The sequence below is a fragment of the Canis lupus genome, chromosome 33 (genome assembly GCF_048164855.1).
Source record: "Canis lupus baileyi chromosome 33, mCanLup2.hap1, whole genome shotgun sequence".
In the NCBI taxonomy this organism is placed as follows: domain Eukaryota; kingdom Metazoa; phylum Chordata; class Mammalia; order Carnivora; family Canidae; genus Canis; species Canis lupus.
In genome coordinates, this window is record NC_132870.1 from 34157682 (window position 1) to 34177480 (window position 19799).

At 35.2% G+C, this 19799-nt stretch overlaps 1 protein-coding gene across 7 annotated transcripts in view; it reads left to right on the forward strand.

Moving 5' to 3' along the window:
- LOC140623698 (peptidyl-prolyl cis-trans isomerase NIMA-interacting 4-like) overlaps positions 1–6104 on the forward strand; it is a 139380-nt gene extending 133276 nt beyond the window's left edge. For 6 of the 7 annotated variants that reach the window (XM_072810216.1, XM_072810215.1, XM_072810219.1 and 3 more), the window contains one exon: positions 5639–6104. In XM_072810216.1, coding sequence (XP_072666317.1) covers positions 5639–6079 — 441 coding nt within the window. In that variant the 3' untranslated portion in view covers positions 6080–6104. Of the gene's footprint in view, positions 1–644; positions 714–5638 lie in introns of all 7 variants that reach the window. The other variant, XM_072810222.1, reaches the window with a different exon arrangement.
- The last annotated feature ends 13695 nt before the right edge of the window (positions 6105–19799 follow it).

Genomic DNA, 19799 nt, shown 5'->3' on the forward strand with positions numbered 1-19799 from the left:
AGTATTAGCTGCTTGTTTCATGCACTTTACATCAATACTGCTAAATCAAAACAAAAGTTACTAAACATGTAAAGAAAAGTACAAGGATACTTTTAAAACTCTGCAATATCTGCGGTTTTTCTGTTATGTAATTCTTTTTAAGGTTATAGAGTGAATAATTTTCTAAACACTCCAGTTCCATAAATGATGTAAATATCACCTGGATTAAGTTATTTTTAATAATTGGAAAGGGAAATGTTTACTAGGACATACTGAAATTGCTGCTTCACTACCACTTTAAAATTAGTATTTTAATTTTGTCATTTTTTTGCTTGTTTTGACATATTTAGAAATACTGTGATGAATGACAAGATATTATTATGTTTAATACATCCTAGGACTTCTTTATGTACTTCCCCAAATGATTAATACTCTGGACTTAAATATATTTTCATTAATGCTTTTTTTCCATTTTCCTGTGCAAAATTTATTGCACACCATAAGAACTTGCTTTCACTGGATTTTAGATTCCAAAGGAACCAAACCAATGCTTATACTCAAAAATATATGATGATATTAAGGTAATGTGTGGCAAACAACCAATGATACAACCTCTTAAACAAAAGATATCTTCAAATTCTGTTTCTGTCATTTTTTTTTTTTAGAGATGATAGAAGAGGAGTACATGCCGGCTATATTGCATATAAGAGCTTTCTTATAAAACATCATTATAGGTGGGTTGATAACATCTTGAAAACTGAAGAAGTAAAAGAAACACACACTTTACTTCAGTATCTGAGTTTTGACTAAACATGAATTAGAGATAATTTTGGCTTAAAAGAGATCTGGTAATAAGAATATTTTAGTTTGGGATATTGCTATTTTTTGCCCTTAGGTAATATTAAAAAAAATTGAGCCAACAATAATTAAGCAGCTGTCTTTCTGAATGAGTCTTAATAATAAATGTTCTACTGAAAAGTAAGTGCCCAGTTTTGGTTAACAACCCTCAGGCATTTTTATGGAAATATGAAAATAGTGAGAATCATTATAAAAAATCTGAACTATTCATTTATTTATTTACTTAAAAATATTAAGCATCTACTATATGCTTAGCGTTGTTCTAGGTGACAAGCTGTAAATTTAAGAACACGCTGACTTTGGGGGTACCTGGATGGTTCAGCTGGTTAAGCATCTGACTCTTGGTTTCAGCTCAGGTCATAGGTTGTGCGATGGAGCCCCACATCATGCTAATTGCTCAGTGGGGAATCTGCTTCAAAGATTCTCTCCCTCTGCCCCTCCTCCTGTGCGATTGCTCCCTCCCTCTCTCTCTCTCTCTAAAAATAAATCTTTGAAAAAAAAAAGAACATGCTGACTTTGTTTTACAAAAAAGGTAACTACAGTTACATTTTCACTTACAGAAGGGAATATTTAAGAAAAATAGCCTATAAATAAAAATGGTTGATCTATAATCAATTTTCTCTTGGTACTTAAATTCATTAATTTAGTTACAATCAAACCATCACTTTGGTGTACATGTTTGATAATTTCAAAGTCCAATAAATGGTTGTTTCATGTCAGACATACCCTTGTTAAAAAAGTCATCATCAGTAAAATGTGTCAATTGAATAATTCCTAAAATCTTAACATTTCAGCAAATAGATCTTAACTACTCTAAAAAAGAGTAGTTACAGATAAATAGGTCTAAAAGCAATAGTTGGTCAGGGTTCCACTTTCCTTTGCATATTCACAGTATCACTAAAAGTAAAATAGCTGTTTGTCTATACAGATGTATTTCTAATTCGTGACAAATTAGAAATTAGCCACGTTAATTTTTAAAGCCAAATTAGAACAAATAACTATTGACCAGCTAATCAAAAACAAGGACGTTTCTTTATAAAAATAATTGATTACCTTTGAAACAAGTTAAATAGGTTTTTATATAAATAAATACTAATAAATATAGATGAATAACTAAATATATTTTTACAAAATGAGTTAAGAGACTGGATTTTAGACAGTTTTGGTTCATATCCTCATGCTTCAACTTAATTCCTGCATGTCCTTGGGAAAATTATTTATCCTTTTGTGACTTATTTTTATCAATATTCCTACAGCCCAGATTCAAGCATTCTGAAGAAGGAAATGACACTTAGATACCGGTTGCTAATTTCAGCCCTATATTGCATCCTGTAGGAATGCATCCCGACTTTATAGGGAATATTCCTCCACATATGTTTAATAGAGCCCTCCTTGCTCTTTCCATTTTCCTGTCTCCCAACTGGTAAAATTACTGAACATAAGCAGGCCATTCTATCAAATCCAGTAGGTTAATACTAGGTAATAGGAAATAAAGTAAGTCTATCAAATTCCATGGATATGAGCCCATTGCTACATTTTGCTATAAAAGGTTAGCTTAGCTATTATCTGATGTTGTTGAGATACCATGGCAAATTGATGAGGCTTTCTGTAAATCCACAGATGGTGTTGCTGGCAGAAAGTCTATGGATAGAGATTGCCTATTAAAGCCAGAATCCATGCCTATATCTAAAGCCAATTTTATATCCCTTCTGTATTAGAAAAGATCCAATAACATCAATCTGCCACCAGAGGTCTAGCTGGTCCCCGCCCCCCGCCGCGGGAATGGTGATATTCAAACCTCTCAGTAGTTGGCAGGCTGAGCACTTAGCCCAGACTGTAGTCATATTAACCTTGATAAAGGGGAGTCCATGTTCTTGAGCCCATGAATAGCATCCATCTCTCTAATAGTAACACACTATTTCCCCAACATTGGAATTCATTAAGCAAGTACAGGGGTGGTTGGGGGAAAGAGATTGACTAGTACTCACAGGATAGTTCATTTGGTTCATCTAATTTGAGATCTTTAGACCCAGGCATTTATCAGAACTGACCTGAAGACTTACAGCATTCCTCAGCAGGTATCTGTAGCGCTCTCTCTGCCACTATTCTCCTGTCTCCTGGGTGAATTCTAGACTTCTTGCCTCCACTCCTCCTAGACTCTCGGCTTCCTCTCCAACTTAGAGATATTGCTAGAAGTCTCCCCCAGCTTTTAAATTGTCTCTTCTATGGTGTGGAAATTCTCTCTAGGCAGTAATCTAGAGTGATCAACTACTTGCCACCTCAAAAAAAAAAAAAAAAAAAAAAAAAAGGGAAGGAAGAAAGAAAGAAAAACTTATTTAGCTATTTGATCAAAGAGAAAGTTATAAAAATTACAAACTATGAAAAACACAATTAAAATGTTGTATATCCAAACAATAATCTGATCAAAGCTCTAGTTAGAGGTAAATTAATGGCCCTAAACTGCTTTTTTATCAATGAGGAAAAAGAAAAAGAATAAATCTTATGTTTAGTACAAGAAATCAGAAGGGAAATAATAACAAAACCTAACAGACAAAAAATATAAATAATGATTAAAATAAAAATGAAATAAAAAATACAATTCTTAAAAAAAAGAAAAAATACAACTCTAAGGACTTAAAAATCATTACACATTAGCAAAATGAGGAAAAAATATTTTTAAATATTTATTGAATATTGAATATTTATTATAGCCCATTTCTATAACAGCTGCATGCTGCTCTTTACTCTCATCCATCAGAACCATTTCTTGTATATGTTATCATTTGTTACTCCATTTGATTTTCTGCTTTACAAATCAAGTCTCCATCTTTGAAGTCAGACTTTGAAGTAGACAGGTTAAAGCCTGTACTGTACGGTGACTGATCTTTGGTTCTGCCAATCATTGCCACCTTGAGCAAGTCACCTCATATCTTTGAGACTTAGTTTTCTAACAGTTTAAGTGGAAGTGCTAATACTTATCAACCAAAAACTTGTAATTAGGTCTAAATAAAACACATAAAAGAACCTACCAAAGAGCCTGACTCACAGTAGGTTGTGATTAAGTAGTTTCTCTTTTCTTTACCTTTATCTGTCTTGGTGATCTTTTTTTGATGCTACTACTTGGAGTCCTTATTTATATTTTTTCTCCGTATGAAATAGGTACTTGTAATATTAGTCCCTCTCTTCTGAACAGGCCTACCTCATGTACCAACTATCTAATGCATCCTTTTTATCTAGCCTTCTTATCCCTGATGACAGTATCCCCTTTTAAAATAGCACGTTGATTTTCTTGCTTTCCAAACCAGACCACAGATCAGTATGCAGAATTCATGCAATATGCAATCAAGCATGGTCAGGCATTTTTAAACAAAAATGTATCCAGTGTTCAGTTTACTTGTTAAAGATTGGATGATAAATTACATTTGTGGGAGGCAATGATCGGAGAAATAAAGAGAATGAGATTTGCAGTCAAGTATATTTTGATTCTAATATGAGCATAACCAAACCAACTTTTGCTACATTATACCAATTATTTTACTTCTGTGACCCTCAAGTTTTTCTTTTAGAAAAAAAGGAAATAAGATTTATCTTTTGAAGTTATTGGAAGGACTAAATAACTTAATGCATGCCAAACATGGTTATAGTTCCTATAATAAAGACAAGGTACTTGATCCCCTTTGTATTTTTATGAACAGGAGGGCCAAGTTCAGGTGTTATTTATTCATTTCTCACTCTTCCCATCAAGAGTTTACTTGGAACTACCATATGCCAGGCCTTGTAATGAAGCTCTTGGAATTCAATAGTGAATAATTTCTGTTTCAAGGAGTTTATAGTGCAGTGGTGGGGAGGGGGGGGAAGGAGACAGAAACTAGTCATTTACAATTTAAATATTCCTTAAGAATATGTTGCCTGCCTACTTAAGCAATTATATTAATAGAAATATTATGTAAGCCACATATAATTTTAAGTTTTCTATTAGCTGGATTGAAAAAGTAAAAAGAAAAAAATTACTTTTAAGTATATTTGATTAAGCATATTTCAAATAATCATTTGAGATGTAATCAATATAAAAATCACTAATAAAATATTTTACATTTTTCTTTTGGTGCTAAGTCTATGTTTATTTTATATTTACAGTGCATATTGATTCTTGGTAGCCACATTTCAAGTGCCCAGTAGTCCCATATAGCCGGTGGCTACAATATTAGCACAATTTTAGAAAATGCCAAAATATATGAGATATACTTCTGGCCTTCAACAAGTTTACAATGTTGTAGGAAAAAATTAAGAGATCTACTTGAATAGCTACAATACTCTGTATGTTGTATCAATGGTACAAATCAAATCAATTATTTATTTGTATAAGTCCACCTAAAATCAATAATTTCTGGATGATGATAATAATGATAATAAGCATGAATTTAGCACTTACTATATGCCAGGAATTGTGTTACATATAATACTATTATCCTCATAAGAGGCCTATGATATTTACTAATTTTATAGAAGAAAGAACTGAGGTCCATGGAGGGTAGGTATCCTGACAAAGTCGCAAAGCTTTAAGTAGGAAATACAAGAGGTTAAGTTCAACATTGATTCCAGAGTCAATGTGCTTAATTGAGGCAGTCGGCCTTCAAATTGGACACCTGAAATTAATTTAGTACCATATATTAATTATACTGAAATTAAAACAAAACCAAAAAACACCATACAAACCAATTAGAAAATACAACCCAAGTATCTTATACTACTAACTAAAGAATTTGAGTTTAATTGTTGTGCTTTTTAAAATGGCTTATAGGTGCGGCAAAGGAAGCCATTGAGGGTTCGGTCGCAGTTTTCGGAGATGCAGCCCAAGGAAAAGAGCGGTTCCAGGAAAGGGAGGAAAGGGGGAGCCGCCTCCGGGAGTGACAGTTCTGACAAGAAGGCCCAGGGTCCCAAAGGTGGTGGTAATACAATAAAGGTTAGACACTTTCTGTGTGAAAAACATGGGAAAATCATGGAAGCCATGGAAAAGTTAAAGTCTGGAATGAGATTCAATGAAGTGGCCACACAGTATAGTGAAGATAAAGCCAGGCAAGGGGGCGACTTGGGTTGGATGACCAGAGGTTCCATGGTGGGACCATTTCAAGAAGCAGCATTTGCCTTGCCTGTAAGTGGGCCAGATGAGCCTGTGTTTACCGACCCTCCAATTAGGACAAAATTTGGATATCATATTATTATGGTTGAAGGGAGAAAATAAAATGGTATGAAAGACTGAAAAAAAATGGCTTATAAACTCTATCATATCACATAGAGTAGTATTGGTATCTATAAGGATTAAGTTCAGTTGAGAATAATAGAAACTACACCCAGAGAATGGCTTAAACTAATAATAAAATGATTTCTAATATGACAAAAAATCCAGAGAAGAGCAGGACTAGAGCTGATAAGGTGGCCTAGAGATGTCCATAGAAATCCAGGGTCTTTGTATATTTCTTTCCAGTTAACCTTAATTGATGGTGTTTATCTTTGTCATCTGAAAATGACTTTTGTATCCCAAGCATGCTTCTGTGTTCTATACATACGAATGGGAGAACAGCAGAGTGAAACGGACACAAGAATTAGGCCAAGAGAATTGGCTAATTCAACAGCTTTCCCTGAAGTCACATAGTATGAATTCAGCTTATATTTCTACCCAGAAATTTGTTATAATGGACACTTGTAAGGAAACCAGGAAAGTGTGTTTTGTTTTGTTTTGTTTTTTTTCACTAGGTACACTGCTTCCTTATCCAAGTGGGGAAGAAGGAAAGAAAAATCTAGCAATATCTCTACACAATGATCCTGTATTCAGCAAACTTACCCTGTATTAAATTTTAAATACCATTTGTGAGAGTGTGTGGTTATCTGTACTAGTTGTTTTGTTATCTTTTAAATTGTGATCCATAGTAATAATGTATTTTATTTAACAATAGTTTTTATTTTATTTTCAAAGAATGATATTGCTGATTTACTTTTTAAAGATTTTATTTATTTATTCATGAAAGACACAGAGAGAGAAAGAGACATAAGCAGAGGGAGAAGCAGGCTCCATGCAGGAAGCCCGATGTGGGACCCTGGAACTCCTGTATCACGCCCTGAGCCAAAGGCAGATGCTCAACTGCTGAGCCACCCAGGTGTCCCGATATTGCTAATTTAATTGAGACAGTGTGACTGAAGAGAAAATTTAGAGCTTAAACACTCTAAACTGAGTGTGCTTAGATTATCTTGTTGGCAGCTACACACTAGTTATGAAAATAAGAAAAATCTGTGTTTGACAAGTTAACAGTTTAACATTTAACCTGAAACCTTTGTACAAAAGAAGCAATAATAATCATTAAAGCCAGGAGTTAGTTCATCAGTCACTTATTTCCCATCTATCCACATTAAATCACTTGTCCTGAAATTATACTTCATGTCCACCTGCTTTTAATATTTTAACAGCCAGTTTTTCTTCAGGTTTTATATCTCTCTGTCCAACATAGGAATTAATGCAATGATGAGATTCACTTTAACATCATGAAACTAGCCATGTTTCATGACTCCATTTTCAGGAAGCTTATATTGATAAAGTAGGAGTAACTGCATGTGATAGAGTAAAGAAACTAGTTCTCTCTCTCTCTTTTTTAAAGATTTATTTATGTATTCATGAGAGAACAGAGAGAGAGAGGCAGAGACATAGGTAGAGGAAGAAGCAGGCTCCCTGTGGTGATCCTGATGCGGGACTCAATCCCAGGACCCTGGGATCACGATCTGAGCCAAAGACAGATGCTCAACCTCTGAGCCACCCAGGTACTCCAAGAAACTAGTTCTTACAGCTAGGGATAGATATCTGTTACAGGTAAACAAACATCGCCATATTGATGATTGGGCCTCCCATTTTTACCTGACTTTCAACCTCATCAGAGAAAGCAAGCTATTTAAAAAACCATTTAATCCAGCTATAAGACCATTACTAACTAATAATATGCGCTGAATAGTTATTGACCAGTACTGATCTAGTTTGGAAAGCCTTGTTTTCCATTATTTTGAAAAAGAGGTTTATGCATTACTGTAGAATGATAGAGTGGAAGCATATGGTAAAATTTTTGTTAGTTGGATCTTATCAGGATTCTCATTAACATGAGGTAATTGCTGTCTTCCTCAAGATCAACCTTATCAGAATAGAAAGATTCTCAGAAACCTATGAAATAAAGAAAAAAACTGTAAGTTACTGTTGAAGTGTGCTACTTAAAATGATATGTGGAAGGGATGATAGGAACTGTGGCCCCAAAAAGAAGGAGGCTCTAGCTGGTAATGGGAAGATAATTTAGGAAAAAGGCAATTGACTTTCAGCTTCGACTATTCACCATGCCTGCCACTATCACTGTCCTCATGGTACCTTGGCAGTTAAAAATGTTTACTTCTCATCTCAGGAATTAGAGCCGGAGGCTCAATCATTTGGTCCAGGATTTCTTAGGGGTAAAATCTGACAAGTGATCCAGACCCAGTGGTTGGGAGAAGTGGCAATGAAAAGTTATGAGGCCAGAGCATTCATGAACTGTCCCACCTCTCTCCATTCAACTACCAAGTGGTGCTGTATCACAATTAAGAGAATGCCTCTGTTAGTGCTGCTTTTCCCAGGGAAAAGCTAACAGTAAAGGCTCTTGTCCCAAAGTTGGTGGTGAAGATGGATCAGCTGTGTTTCCTGGTGTCTGGGCTCTTCACCCTAAGTCTTTCCTCCACCTCCTCCTCACCCTATCTGTATTGTAATAGATTTAGGTATTTCATATTTTCCAAACATGCATTGCTGGATAGAGTAGCCAATATACCCAGGGGAATATTAATTGACCATTTAAAACAAAGAGATATTTAAGGAGTATATAAAAAAATAAAATAGGGGCGTATGTGTGGCTCACTTGGTTAAGTGTCTGACTCTTGGTTTCAGCTCAGGTCATGATCTCAGGGTCATGTAGCTGAACCACATGTAAGACTCTTTGCTCAGTGGGGAGTCTGTTGGAGATTCTCTCCCTCTGTCTCTGTCCCTCTCCCATTCATACTCTCACCATCTCTCAAGTAAATAAATCTTAAAAAAAATTAAATAAAATAACTTTTTACAGATAACAACAGAAACAGGTGTTTTTAAATACACAGAATTTAAAAGAGGCATAACCAACACTCAAGAGATAAAGGAAGATAATGATATGAAATAAGAATATGTACTAAGAAAATCAAGTAGAAATATTAGATGTGAAAAATGTTGGATAAGCAATATTAGATATTAAAAATAAAGAATGCAATATTTAAAAAATAGAATGGATGTAGACAAAGAATAAATAAGAAAACTAGGAGATCAGATTGAATAATTCTTCTAGAAGAAAGTAGACAGGATAAAGAAATGTTAACAAATATGGACCCTATAAAAAAAATCAATATCCATTTAATAGGGATCATGGATAGGAGGAAGTAAGTAAAAGTAGAGAAGATAAAATATTTTTTAAAAGAGTGAAAAGAAATTTCTCAGAACAAAAGATCTCAGATAAAAAAAAACTGTTGTATACCAAAAGAAAGTATAAAGAAAAGCCATATTTAGATATAGTGAAAATTTAAAATATTAAAAAATTCTAAAAATCTCTGTAAGAGAAGAGCAGATAATATATAAAAGAAGTAGATGTCATATCATAAGAAACAAAGAAAACAATGGAGTAATATTTTTAGAGTACTGAAAGAAACTTTCAATCTCGAATTTACATCTGGTAAAACTGTCATTTGAAAGTGACAACATTGGTCAAAACCTTAAGTATACAAGGACTAAGAAGCCTTGCCTCATAAAAATCCCCATTAAAACGCTTTTGGAAAAAGTACCTCCCCAAAAAAGAGAAGAAAGTCCCAGGAATGCTCTGAGAAATAGGTTGATTAAATTGACTAAATAACTAGATAAAGTTCATAATAAAAAAAAAAAAATTAAGACCTAAAGAAAAGAAAAAGTAAAGCCCTAAGAACACAAAAACAAAATTCTGGACAACCATGAGCACTGGGAAGTGAGAGAACAAAGGATGTGGAGAATGTTCTTATATTTTCAGAGAGAAAATTAAGATTTTTAATACAAATAAAGCAGTAAAAGTTGAAAAAGAAACATAAAAAGTGAGACAAATTAAATTACAAAGATTGATAAAAACCAATATAAATGTATCAAAAATCAAAATACATGTTATTTATGTAAACTTGCCAGTTAAAAAAAAAAGCAGTGATCAATAATTGGGAAAATTAATGCAGCTATATGCAGGGTATCAGGCTGCATTGAGGCCAGTCAAAACGAAGTCCAAATCTCAGTGGCCTAAAATAATAAAAATTTATTGCTTGCTCACATAAAAATCCAAAGTAGGTCTTAAGAGAGTGGAGGGAGTGGTATGAGGAGAAATGAGCAATGGAGCAGGAGGAAAATCGTGCTCCATACAGTTTATTCCGGGTCCAGGCTCCATTCAGTTGTGTGGAATTCTCCACTGACTCTTCTAGGTGTGGCAGCAAGCAAGAGAAGACAGAAAGCATGAAGGATACCACGGGAGATTTTAGAGTAGTTTGCAGTGGTTCACATCCTGTCTGTTCACATTTCCATTGTTCTGAATTCATTTCTGTAGCCCTTTAACTAAAGGGGAGATTGAAATACGGTGAATTTTTATGCCAGAGGGTGAAAGAAAATATGTTTAAATACCCGGTGTTCTCTCTTCCTGATCTCTTCTGGTCCTCATATATCTGTTTTTCTTTTCCTTTTACACAGAGAACACCCCTCCCCCCAAAGATAGAATCCCACCTTGTTCCCAGTCACTGCATCTATCATAAAGTCTGGGATATCTAGATGATGAATACTTTTCTTCCTCAAATTCATCTGTAGCTTTTCTTGGTCCAGAAGTTACAAACTACAGTGACTGCCACCAATACACACATATAATGCATGGTGGAGGAGCATGGGCAGAAAGTCACAATAAGGTTCTCATTAAAAAGTGGAAAATGTGTCAAACAAATTATCCTGAAAAAGCAGATATGGCTACAGTAATATCAGACCAAAGACTTTAAGACAGAAAGGACCATGAGAGAGGGCTACTACAGTTACTACATTAACAGAAAATGGTCACTCTGCCAATGTGATATAATATCACCAAACAGATATGCATCTAATTAAATAGTCTCAGAACATAGAAGGAAAGAGGAAACCATTACAAATCTATTTTCATATTGGAGAATTTCATATACCTCTCAATTATTGATAGATTAAGTAGACATGACATTATCAAAGACACAGAATAGCCTAACAAAACCACACAGTAAAAAGCTTGACCTAATGAATATATATCAAAATTTTCATCTAGCATTGAAAGAATTCATGTCCTTCTCAAGCATACATGAATTTTTTTAATTGTATACCTGAACAAAAAGCTCATAAAATCAGCTTTGAAAAATTTCAATGAATATATAACATGTAGACTACGTTGACTGAAAAGGCAATAAAAATAGCATTTAATGACTGAATAAATTAAAATTTTCTGAACATGTAGAAATTTAGAAACACTTGCAAATAACACATTGACTAATTCTATCATTTTAGAAAATAGCGAATAGCAAGAACTGAATAAAACACTCAAACAAAATCATGGGGTGCAGCAAAAGCAATGCTTTGAAGAAAATTTATTGGTTTAAATTAAAGGAAAAAGGCAAAAAGAGTCCAATTTGAAGAAATTATGAAAAGAATAAAGGAATAACACCAAAGTAGGTGAGCCAGATATGCTTATCCTAATATATCTCTGTATTGTTTAGCCGGACTACTGAAGTATGAGAAAGCCAGGCAATGCCTTTCAAGAGGCATTAAAGCGTAGCGAATTAACTTTAACAAGTTATAGTTGAGTTATTTACTTTGTGAACTGCAAGGTCAAACAGTCCTAGAATTGCAGGAGAAAAACCCTAAAGGGATAGTTTCTTTTGTTATGTTGCTATGTGGGAATAAACTAATACATAAACATAAGAGAAAAGGGATTTTTTTTCCACGAGATTTTTCTTGCACAGCCAAATATTTTGGTGGGAGGAGGTTTTTTTTTATTTTTTTTTATTTATTTTTATTTTTTATTTTTTTTAATTTTTATTTATTTATGATAGTCACAGAGAGAGAGAGAGAGGCAGAGACACAGGCAGAGGGAGAAGCAGGCTCCATGCACTGAGAGCCCGATGTGGGATTCGATCCCGGGTCTCCAAGATCGCGCCCTGGGCCAAAGGCAGGCGCCAAACCGCTGCGCCACCCAGGGATCCCCTTGCACAGCCAAATAAAAGCAAAATTTAAAAATAACCATTATAAAATACAACTAATTTACATTTTCTTATGTTTTTGACATATAATAAGTGGTCAAATCTACTATTGTCATATGACCTGGCTCTACTTTATGCAAACCCAATATAGAATGGATGTAGAGCTTCTCAAGACATGTTTACACAAGCATGATTTGGTTATTACATCGTACTGCCAGAGTTTGTGCATCTCACTAATTGGCTGAAAGCTACTGAAAAAAAGTAACTATACTGTTTATCTCGTTTTTATTTTTATTTTTTAAAAGATTTTATTTATTTATTCATGAGAGACAGAGAGAGAGAGAGGTAGAGACACAGGCAGAGGGAGAAGCAGGCTCCATGCAGGGAGCCTGATGTGGGACTCGTCCTGGGTCTCCAGGATCACGCCCTGGGCTAAAGGTGGCGCCAAACCACTGAGCCACCCGGGCTGCCCTCATCCCATTTTTAGAAAACCCTGTGTCTACCCTAGTGCCTATCTATTAAGAAAATAATAAGTGCACAACTTCTAGGTACATAAATCTGAATTAACAGCTTTGCTTGTTAAAATCACTCTGAAGTTTTAACATTCTCATTTTACTGAAATTAAAATTATATGCAATGATCAGTATCAATCTGATTAAATTTAGTTTAAGTATTTCTTTCTTCAATAAATTCTAAGAATTAAAGATCTGGGGTGTCTGGGTGGCTCAGCCGGTTGGGCATCTGCCTTCGGTTCAGGTCATGATCCCAGAATCCTGGGATCAAGCCCAGAGATGGGCTCTCTGCTCAGTGGGGAGCCTGCTTCTCCCTCTCCCTTTGCCTGCCACTCTGCCTGCTTGTGTGCTCTCTCTCTCTCTCTCTCTCCAAATAAATAAATAAAATCTTTAAAAATAAATAAATTAAAGTTAAAGATCATTTTAAGCCCAGCTGAAGTCATTTTACAGATGATAAGAAAAAAAGTAAATAATCTGTAAATAATTGTGTCTCTGGAGCTGCCATACTTAGTCATTGGCTTTATTTTAGAGTTAATAAAAGCTTATATGATTTACTCTCATCTTGATTGACAAATATTTAAATATTAATAAATTTGGCCTGTTCCATTAGAAAGTAAAATTATAATTTCAAAATTCTTACTAGGAGTGTTAAGTAGGAGATGTTTCTGTTTTTTGACAACCAGATGCCTCTACTAGTTGTGGTATGAACCAAGAAATCTCTTGGACTGCTGATCTAAAGTAGATAATTAAACTCATCTAGGCAATAATGTAAATTTCTATCTTCCTTGTGGTTAGGGAAATTCTCTAAGAGAAAGATATTTCTCTTACTTTCTGAGTATCATGGCTGTATTATCTCTGAAAATTAATGCTTATGATAGAGAGATGTATATGTTTGTGTGCATATGTTTGCTTACACTGTTGGAAATACCACAAGCCCAAAAATCAGTGCTGTCAATGCCATACCTGGCCTTTTCTGCTACTTTGAAGTACTAGAGACAATTTATCCTAGTGAGAACTTAAACCATGTCTGTCAATATGACTTAGCTGTTTTATTTGAGAGGGAGTACTTTGCTCGGGAAATGAGAAAACTAAACCAATAAATAATTTTACTATTGGCTTCAAGAAATTTTCACAAATAATTTTATTAGAGATAACATCCTGCTGGCCTGAGTCAAGAGATAATTTATAAAACAATTCTTTACTTACCACTTCAAAACCCCAGCTCCCTGTATCCACCAATCCTAAATTGTTGTCTCATAAAGATTGCCCAATCTTAATCATTTCCTTGCCTTGAACCATTCAAAGCTAGACCCCAAACCTTATAAATGTCCTCTTCCTGAGATACTAGTAAGACTGTTTCCCTTACTAAAGTGAATAAACTCAGTTTGTCCTTATTAACAGAGGGTCTGATAATACTTTTGGCAATTCGACATCAGGTATCTTGCCAAAGCCCTAGCTAATGTTGTTTTATTTTCATTTAATCCTATGTACTTCTCTAATGAAGAAAAGAAAAAGAAAGGCCCAAGGTAGATATCATTCGTATGGATAATGGTAGTTATTTTCCTAAAATGATAAGAAAATTTATTCTCTGAAAGTCTGATAAAGCAGAACAGAGTGAGCTTATGATGGGAACAAGGCTATGGATTGGCTTGCATCCACAAGTGGAAACATCATGCTGTAGTTAGCTTTTCTCTTGGAATCTGGCAATAGTCATATTTAGTATATAGTTTTTTTTTTTTAAGATTTTATTTATTTATTTATTCATGAGAGAGAGAGAGAGAGAGAGAGAGGCAGAGGGAGAAGCAGGCTCCATTCCATGCAGGGAACCCGACGTGGGACTGATTCCGTGTCTCCAGGACCACACCCTGGGCTGAAGGTGGCACTAAACCGCTTACCATATCCTAATCTTTTCACTTAGGACTGTACCTTCAGGTCGCAATCACAGCTTGGCTTAGTGGTATTGTGGAGAATCCAGGAGACAGATAGTAGGCAGTAGTGTTGTCTCTCCTATATACTCTCCACTGAAGCCAAAGCAGCAATAACATCACTGCTTCCAAGAAGCTGGTACCCAGGAGCACAGTGATCAGAGACCCAGAGGAGAGCTAACTGGTAGGAGATGCAGCTGCCAGTGTAGATGGCCTCTGAAAAGGAGGACAGATGACTCCTTTCCCTTTCTTAAATGTAGTAGGGGCAGTGTTTTCACCAAAGGAGAAAGAGAAGTTGGGTTCACAGTTAGATAATTACAGAAATCTCTTTTTCCTTGGTCCAGAAAAGAAGAAATAAAATTAGTGCAATCCCTGCTCTTAATGTCTCAGTCCCCACAGGTCTGTAGATGCATGTAGGAGACCCACCAGTCACTCTCCTGCAAAGACAGAAAAAGGAGATTGCTAATTAGGGGAAGGATATCAAAAGGCTGTTGAATGGTTCTAAAGTTTTAACTACTAATGGTAATTATTAATCAACTCCTCGGCCAGGGGTAGATAGGCAGCTGCTATTTAGTCAAATAGTTATTTATCTTACTAAGGGTAGAGCATGTGGGAAACATCTCAGAAGCAGAACTTATTTATTTTCTTCATTTCAAAGCAAGATAATACATTATCCCAGATAATTGTTCTCATTTTCTTCTAAGAGTAGATGTTTATATAAAAATGTGTGAAATGCAGTACTATAGAGTAGATTATTAATGCAACTCTGCTTGACCAGAAATAACACTGATTAGTGACGGTATATGTAATTTTTGCTACCAAATTAATTATTCATTTATGAAAATCCTTGTTTCTTTCAGTAGTCATGTAAATGTTAATATCCTACATAGTGTCTTATGTGACTAACTTATATTGGAAATGCAAGAGATCTCAGAAGTTGTATTTTCCCTTGTCTTTCAGTAACAAGCTTATTTATATATTTTAAATGAGAGTTGTATATGATACAATGAGGAGAGAGTCAATCATGAATGAAGGAATCAAAATCCCTGCCCTTGCTCAGCAATAAATTCTTATGACCTTGAGAAAATCCTTTAATTTCTGTGAACAATTTTTCTCATTTTTGAAACACTCATGCATCTGATCTAGATCAGGTGTTGGCAAACTTCTTCTAAAATAGTAGTATTTCTGGCCTTTGCAGGCCATTTGGTTTCTGTTGCAACTTCTCAACTCTGCTGTTGTAGTGCAAAGGCAGCCATAAGCAAAATGTACGAATGGGCATGACTGTATTCCAATAAAACTTTGATTATGGACATTGAAATTTGAATTTCATACAATTTTCGTATGTCATGAATTATTTTCGTCAGATTTTTCCCACCTATTTAAAAATGTAAAAACCATTCCTAACTCGTGTGCAATACAAAAACAGGCTACAGTTTGGATTTGACCCATGGACCCTGGTTTAATGACCCCTGATCTAGATTCTTTTTAAGAACAAGATTCTCAGGGCACCTAGGTGGCTCAGTGGTTGAGTGCTTTTGTCTCTAGTAGTGATCCTGGGGTCCTGGGATTAATTCTGCCTGGGGTTTGCCTGAGGGAGCCTGTTTCTCCTTCTGCCTATGTCTCTGTGTGTCTCTCATGAATAAATAAAATCTTAAAAAAAAATAAATAACAAGATTCCCTTTGGCTTTCTTGGGGTTGGAATGGATAAGGAACAGGTCAATTCTGAGGTTAAGAATTAAGGTGAGGGCAGCCTGGGTGGCTCAGCGGTTTAGTGCCGCCTTCAGCCCAGGGCGTGATCCTAGAGACCAGAGATCAAGTCCTACATCAGGCTCCCTGCATGGAGCCTGCTTCTCCCTCTGGCTGTGTCTCTGCCTCTTTCTTTCTCTCTCTGTGTCTCTCATGAATAAATAAATAAAATTAAAAAAAAAAAAAAAAGCACTAAAAAAGAATTAAGGAGAGAATAGGTCCCTGGGTGGCTCAGTTGGTTAAGTGTCTGCCTTCAGCTCAGGTCATGATCCCAAGGGTCCTGGGATGGAGCCCCACGTTGGGCACCCTGCTCAGCGGGGAGCCTGCTTTTCCCTCTCCTCTTCGCTCCTGTTCTCTGTTGCTATCTCTCTCCCTCTCTCTTTCTCTCTCTAAGATAAATAAGATTTAAAAAAAAAAAAGAATGTGAGAATAAAGAAGGTTTGGAAGAAGTTGCAGAAGACAGCATGATAAAGTAATGTTTTTGGAAGGGTGTAGCAAGCAACCAGCTGAAGGGACGGGTGACAGAGAAATCTTTGCTGAGAGGAGGGATGACAGAGAAAAGGGATAATTTGAAACAGTTAACTGCCTGACTGGGGACCCAGAATATCTAAGTATAATATCTCCAGCTTAAACTGAAACAGGAATAAAACTAGGAAAAAATTTTTAGTGGTATGTAGAAATGACAATATAGTACATTATATTTTATGCATGCATATTTGCATGTGTTACCAGTCATTAATTAATACACAGAGCTATAAAAAAAAAATTAGAAGTGTGTATGGAGAATGTGAGACATGCCTGATATGTACCAGTAAAAAAGCATAAGGACATGAACATAAGATGAGTAAACATAAAAACATTTTAAGTGAGCTTATGAATTTGTTGTCTTATTGTACTGTGATTTCATATACTTAAGTAATGCTATGTGGCAATAAGGATTGTGGCAAGAGCAGACTGGCCTATTGTATAATGATTTCTTCATATGTCAACAGGATGCAAGAAAAAATTATATAGGACACCTGGGTGACTCCATCAGTTAAGCATCCAACTCTTGATTTCAGCTTAGACCACGATTTTATGGTCATAAGATCAAGTACCTCATCAGGCTCTGCACTGGGCATGGAGACTTCTTAAGATTCTCTCTCCCTCTCCTTCTGCCCCTCTTCACTGTTCTCTCGAAAGAAAGAAAGAAAGAAAGAAAGAAAGAAAGAAAGAAAGAAAGAAAGAAAGAAAAAAGAAAGAAAGCAGAAAGAAAGAAAGAAAGAAAGAAAGAAAGAAAGAAAGAAAGAAGAAAGAAAGAAAGAAAGAAAGAAAAAGAAAAAAATAATATTATTTACATGGATAACACCAAGGCAGATATTCATTTCATCTATTAGCTATAAAGGAGTCAACTCCTATTATCACTATCTGGGCAAGGTGTTACAGTGTGTTTTTAATACAGTATGAATTTTTTAATAAACTCACTAGAGTGCTTTGGGTCTGTGACTCACCCTACTCATGCTGGCCAATGACTTCAAGGGCAGATCAGTGTAGATACAGATATTTGTTTCTCAATCCAGCAGCAATTTGATGACATTCCAAATAGATATCTTGCTTTGGCCACATATGAAAATAAAATATATCACAAAGGACTGAAATATTTCTAGCTAATTTAACAAAACTGACATTATGTTAAGGATGAAGAAAATATAAACATGTTATAAAGATTTTTATAAATGTATTTCATAAATGGAGATAATAAAGAACACTGGCGTGTGTGCCCTGAAAGGAATGGTTTAAAGTAAAAAATAATTAGGATTTAACTAAGTGCTGACTCAATGAAGAAATATTAGCAATCTTCATGAGAGTCATAAACATTAACTCAACTCCCCCTTTATTCATCAAATATACTCAAATGTGTAATAAAAATTAATAAGATGTCATTAAGAAAAAACAAATTTTTATAACTTCATGGGGAAAATTGCTGACATTAGGTTTATCTTAATGTAGGAATTTTTTAAATGGACTCTTAAAAGTATTCGTCAAGGAGAAAAGTCACTAACCAGACAATAACAGGTACTATATTAAGTAAATGTATTTTTCCATTTTAGAACTCTGCTAATAAGATTTAGTGGTGTGATATCCTGGGTCTCTGACTCCTGTTCTTATCTCAGCCTCGTCTGGGTTTAAAATGTATGGAGCTCAATTATGGGAATACTTGTCAAGGCACACCTTGTTTTTTAGCATCCACTGAATGAAGAAGCATCTATTAAGCTATTGAGACATTAATGCTATAGTGCATATTGCAATCCTTAAGTTCTCTGCCTGTGGTTTGAGTTACAACAATGGATGCCCCTAGAATTCTTGCTACTCTAACATAATGTTAGTAATGTCTGGTCAACAGAAAGAAACTTGCATTTAAGTTTCTAAGTTTTTCCTCATCTCATCTATTAGAATACCTACTGCAGGTATTGATCACTCCTGTGATATTTGGTGAAAAAATATTTCACATTAGAGGAGAATGATTCATAACACCTCAGTCCTTAAAATATCTATCAAAAGCAAACAGATGTATAATAAATATACTATATTTAACGGTAACTAACTTGAATTTAAATACCTCCCCCACATATGCAAACAGGTGTGAAACTTCAGCCTCTTCATTTTACAGGTGGCCAAGTTGGTCTATAATTTTTCTTCTAGGATCTGTGTCACATTTTAGTATTAGGGTTATGCCATCATTGTTTTAAAAAGAGCTGGAATATGCTATCTCCATATCTATTTTCTGAAAAAGATTACACTAGCCATTCTTTTTGTTGTTGTTGTTGTTAAGATTTTATTCATTTATTGGACCTACAGAGAGAGGGCACAAGCAAGGGGCACAGCAGAGGGAGAGGGAGAAGCAGGCTCCTCCCCGCTGAGCAGGGAGCCTGATGCTGGGTTGAATCCTAGGACCCTGGTTCTGACCTGATCTGAAGGCAGATGCTTAACCAACTGAGCCACCCAAGTGCCCCTCATTTCTGGATTTTAATAATTTGAATCCTCTCTCTTTCTTTATTAGTAAATGTAGCTTAGATTTTGTTAATTTTGTTGATCTCTTTTAGAAAACCCAACTGTTGGTTTTATTGGCTCTCTTTGCTACTTTTCTAGTCTATGTTTCATTTACCTGTTAATCTTATAAAGAATTCCTTATTTATGATGAGTTGTTTCTCCTGCTGGTTTCAATTTTTTTTTCATCTTGGTCTTTGACACTTTGTTTATAATTTATCTCAGTGTAGATCTCTGCATTTATCTGTCTTAGAGTTTGCTGAGCTTCTTGGATGTGTATATTCATTTCTTTTATCAAATTTGAGAACTTTTCAGCCATTATTTCTTCAAATACTCTTTCCGATCTTTTCTCTATCTCCTCTTCTCTGGCTCTCCATTATGTGTATGTTGGTAAGCTTGATGCCACACAGTTCTCTTAGACTCTGCACTTTTTTCCCATTCTCTTTTCTTTTATTCCTCA